Here is a 5,199-nt window from a genome sequence, read left to right as displayed (position 1 = left end):
CCATTGCACTCCAGCCTGGGTGACAGAGTGAGACCCTGTCTCAAAAAAAAAAAAGACTTAATCAACTTCCTCTAGATAAATTAATTTTTATCAGATTTATTGATGGTGGGAGCCTAAGAAGGAGAAAGTACACATTTACACTTCTCTATTTCCCACATTGTGTAAAATATTCAAAGGTAAGGACAGGTGGTCTCATTCTGCTGTGCTTCTCCCATGGCATCTACTGTGACATCTGACATAATTATTTGCATAAATACTGTCTTAAGAGATCAATATTGACTCTATTTTGAGTTACTGCCATGTCCACCCAAAATAGCAAAATACATGGATAAAAATAAAAATATTCAGTTGGTTACTGTGATTTCATCTAAATATTGAGCTCACATTAGAAGTGACTATACAAAGTCTGGAAGAAAATAAAGATGGGTAAGACATTACACCTGTCCCTATGAGCCTCAGAATATATTGGGAAAAACAGATTGACAAACTGTTCACAACAATTTGGCACAAATCAGTCTATGTAAGTGCTGTGGAATAAAAGTGTGAAACACTGAACAGAAGCACTTAAAAAAAAAAATCAAAGTCCTTTTAAATCTAAGCCTAATTACTTTCTCTCTACTTTCTTTGGCCAGCAATGTACTCAGGGATCTCACGATCAGAAGCCAGACCAGCCAGAATCCTCAGTACTCAAGAGCTTTAAGACCTTATGCCAGAACCTAATGTTACTCCAAAACTCTGGCGAGAAAGATGCACTGAGATTTCAAACTCCGGAATCTATCTCTACGCTTTGTCTGATTAGGAAGTCCTTTGAGACTGCCAGCCTAGGTTCTTTGCCTGCTTCTTTCCAGGAGCTCACATGTCCCAATTTGCCTGGGATAGTGTTAATTTAAACCATTTTTCTTGGTGTTTAAATGTTATGATAGTCTGTATCTCTCTAATTTGGATAAAAAACTATGTAGTCACCTTACTGATGAACAAAGTGCTGTGCAGACTTAACCCAGGATCCTATTTACCCACAACTGCTAAGTAATAAATTATTCTAAAATCTTAGTATCAGGTTTGTTTTTTTTCTATTCACGTACTCCTATCACTAAAACAGTATTTGTGCGCAAAAGCCATTATCTTGAGATGTGGCCATAGTTGAACATTAGCTGATACAGTTTTATCTTCTTGTGCCACTTGGAACTATAAAGACAGCAAATGAAAAAAAGAGTAACATGTATTTGAATATGTACACCTTGAAATCCATTACAGTTTCAATGTACCATTTATGTATTGTTTACCTGTTTATTGGTGTCAGCCACAGTTTCATCCTGAAGAAACTCACTCGGTACCTCAAGTTTTATTAAAAAACGAGCTAAATATGCTCTTTTCTTCAGTTCATTAGTCCTCTGAAGAAGCCAGTGGAGCACTGGGTAAATTACAGGTTTACTTCCAATCACCAAACCCTGACGAAAAGTACTCCTAAGAGAGAAACACACACAAACACACACACACTTAACAGTAAACTTTGAAGAGAGACAGCGTTTTCTCAAAAGCTGATTTACAATGTCCAAATTGCTTTCTGCAACTTTTTAAAAAAGATAAACCCAAGGAATTTTATTTTTTTTTGAGACAGGGTCTCACTTTATTGCCCAGGCTGGAGCATAACACAGCTCACCGAAGCCTTAATCTCCTGGCTCAGGTGATCCTCCCACCTTAGCCTCCCAAGTAGCTGGGACTAGAGGCACCAACCACCATGCCCAGCTGATTTTCTGCTGTTGTATGTTTTTGTAAAGACAGCATTTCGCCATGTTGCCCAGGCTGGTCTCGAACTCCTGAGCTCAAGCGATCCTCCCACCTTGGCCTCTCAAAGTGCTAGGATTACAGGCGTGAGCTACCATGCATGGCCCCAAGGCTATTCTAAAGTCAGTCTGTACATTAGTTAGAAAATTAGAAAAATCAGGCCCTCAATATATCATTGGCGTATCCAAGTAAGTTGTGTTTAAGCTGTTTTTATCTAGGATGGCAGATAAAGGATAAAATGGTATAGTGGATTTACCAGACAGCTTGATTAAGGGAAAGAACTGATCCACTTAAGACTTCTGAGTTTGGTTATAGAAGGTTTAAGATTATTTTGAAACTCAGTGATGTTCTCAGGCCATCAAATGAGGGAAACCAGGTATTACCTAAAAAGATTGAGTGCAGTATATGAAGGTTTGGATATTAAAGCATAATTTTAAAAACTCAATACGTGATCAGATTCTTACATGTCTGTGGCATTTCCTGAAGGTTTGTATTTAAGAATACCAAGAACGCTCAACATTCGTTTGGCTGTCTGCTCTGGCATCTCCTCTCTTAAATCCACAAGTTGCTAACAAAGAAATTGAAAAAAAAATATGTTATTGCTGTATACGTAACAAAGGACAATATTTAAACTCACTGACAAAATTGTTCTGCTAGAGCTTAACAGCACAATGGTCTCTTCATAAAACAGATTAAGGATGGAGGTCCCCAGATTCCAAGTGAGGGTACACCCAAGTCAGATCAAGATTCATATTAAGAATGTTAAGCTTCAAAAAAAGTATCCAGTGGAATGGACCAGTGTATGAGAGACATGAACTAACTTGCAATACAATAAAATCTTTTGTAAAAGCATTTTCATTCCCTAACCAAACCTATTTATGTCTGGAAGTAGAGAAATAATTTCTAAATAAGGTACTAATAGGTAATTTATTTTTGAGCTAGCAGAGAAATGTTATGCATCATTTACTATTACTTTACAGACATGGAAAATAAGGCTCAGAGAGGTTAAATAATTTGCCCAAGACTCACAACTATTTAGAGGCAGAAACTGGCTTTCTGCTACCCATCAAAAAGAAAGAGAAAACTCTTACCTTTGGGTCAATCTCAGCCAGAACATCACTGAGAACTTGTAATAGTTGCATTGGCTCCAAGGAATCAAACGTGATTAAATTATAGTTCTTCCTAAAGGGCTCCTTATTGAGACTGTCCACAATGAATTTAATTTGATCACTCATAATTAGGTCTTATAATTTTAACTAAAAAGTAAAAATAGAAAAAAAAAATCCTCAATACTGGTAACAAAAGTCCTGGGTAAAAACCAGAATTAAGTTCACACAACGTAGGCATGAAAAGTATAAGTCTGCATGACATACAAAATGCTGTGAAAAGGGTTATTTTGTTGAAAGAAATCCAAGTATAATGGCTTTATTATGAAAACTGCAGTATATACTGTTAATTTTAACATCAAATGCTTTGTACATGTATCTGGTGTAACAGTAATCATCTGAGTTAATGTGGACAAATGAATAATAAATCCCACCTACATTAACATCTTTCCCATGCAAGTGCATAATTTCTACCCAGGAATTAAATATGCTCCTAATTTTTAGGAGCCTGTCTGCAAGCCTAACAGATGTTTCTCCCAAATCTCCCAAAAAATATTGAGAGATTTTTACTTTAAAATCTATATTTCCAGTTTCTCTTGAAAATCAGATCTGGCAACCGTGGGCCCACATTTGTGTATGCCCACAACCAACTGCAGCTGAATAGAAGCTGCACACTTCAAGTACCCTTCATCCATTTCTGTTATTGGTGTGGCCAGTAGGCATCCACTCTGCTACCCTAGAGTAACTCAGGCCTTCATTTCCTTTGGCCTTCAATGAGGCAACAGCCTCTTGTTCTCTGGTCTCCACCTCTTCCCATTCCAAATCATCTGTAGGCTCCTTATCGCACACAAAATACAGCTCAAACTTCTTGGATTTTGAGACTCTTTATGATCTGGCATAACTTATCCCTTTCCAACTTTATTTCCAAATTGTTACCTTTCTACCCCTTCAAAGTTCAGCCTATTGAAACAGTCACTGCTCCTTAGTTTTTCTATCACTCTGCCTTTAGTTAATGTTGCTTTCTCTGCCTAAAATGACTGCTCACCCCTCCTTCATCTCGAGAGGTGCAAACCCCCCAACCATCTTTCAAGCCATGCCCACCAAATGCCAGTTCCCCCAGGAAATCTTTCTCAAGCTATCCTCCAGGTTCTGCAGCAGTGCCAACACCTGTCCTCCATAGCTGACCACACTTAAACTGTGCTTCTCTCCTAGCATGACTTTTGATCTTGTGCTAGTTCTTTAGGTACACATCTTCTCTTCCCTGCTAAACTGTAAATTCCGTATCTGTGTCCAATTCCATTTTTGAACATCCACTGTCTAAAACGGTGATTCCTTCCACTAGCTTGAATAAACTTTTTCACAGGCAAAAGGCCAGAAACAACATAAGCCTAAATCTAAAGGAAATCAGGCTGGCAGTGAGAAAGATCGTAACTTTTTAAAAAATTGAATATGTGATTTCTTAACTGCTGAAACAGCTTTACCTAGGTAAATGCTTTAACTTTAACGATTAAGAATAAATTTAAAAATAAATTGCTGCTGGGAGCTGTCACTCATTCCTGTAATCCCAGCACTTTGGGAGGCCGAGGCAGGCGGATCACTTGAGGTCAGGAGTTCGAGGCCAGCCTGGCCAACATGGTGAAACCCAGTCTCTACTAAAAATACAAAAATTAGCCAGGTGTGGTGGCGGGCGCCAGTAGTCCCAGCTACAAGGAGGCTGAGGCAAAAGAGTCGCTTGAACCCGGGACGCGGAGGTTGCAGTGAGCCGAGATCAGGCCACTGCATTCCAGCCCAGGGGACAGAGCAAGACTCCGATTCAACAAAAAAAAAAAAAAAAAAGGAAAAAAGGATATGATCATTTCTCCACCATGATGAAAAATTATGCACAAATAATTATTATTGCTAAGAAATAAGTCAAAAGAGGATAGGAAGGATAACCACCATGGCTTATAATAAATCTGAGGTTTCCTTTAAGCTATAAAAGGAAAACCTTTAAATAAGTTTCTTTTTTTAAAATCCATATTGGAAGTGCAAGTTTTCCATTGTTTAAAGTATTTTAAGTAAAAGTCCACATCATAATCTTTGCGTGCAGAAATATATATTTCATTTTAAATGATTTAGAAAGTATCTATAGGTCTATTCTTTTTTCCCTCAAAAAAAAAAAAAAAAAAGAAAAGAAAAAAAAAAAAAAAAAAAACCTTCTGGTCAGGTGCAGTGGAAGGCAAAATAAACTAGTTGGGTTCCCCCCAAGTCGCCCACCAGCCTGCAAATGGTCACTCAATAAGGACAAAGGTGTACTGAACAGGCAGGC

General features: G+C 38.0%; 1 protein-coding gene across 3 annotated transcripts in view; it reads right to left on the bottom strand.

The window, feature by feature from the left end:
* Window positions 1–5,199, bottom strand: part of IFT81 (intraflagellar transport 81) — a 100,065-nt gene that overhangs the window by 94,013 nt on the left and 853 nt on the right. For all 3 annotated transcript variants that reach the window (XM_011997855.1, XM_011997853.1, XM_011997856.1), the window contains exons 2-4: window positions 2,877–3,041; window positions 2,250–2,353; window positions 1,284–1,464 (exon numbers count right to left, since the gene is read on the bottom strand). In XM_011997855.1, coding sequence (XP_011853245.1) covers window positions 1,284–1,464; window positions 2,250–2,353; window positions 2,877–3,020 — 429 coding nt within the window. In that variant the 5' untranslated portion in view covers window positions 3,021–3,041. The remainder of the gene's footprint in view (window positions 1–1,283; window positions 1,465–2,249; window positions 2,354–2,876; window positions 3,042–5,199) is intronic.

Source organism: Mandrillus leucophaeus, unplaced genomic scaffold, assembly GCF_000951045.1.
Source record: "Mandrillus leucophaeus isolate KB7577 unplaced genomic scaffold, Mleu.le_1.0 Scaffold55, whole genome shotgun sequence".
NCBI lineage: Eukaryota > Metazoa > Chordata > Mammalia > Primates > Cercopithecidae > Mandrillus > Mandrillus leucophaeus.
Note: the sequence above shows the minus strand (reverse complement) of the source record. Positions and strands in the feature narration are given on the sequence as shown.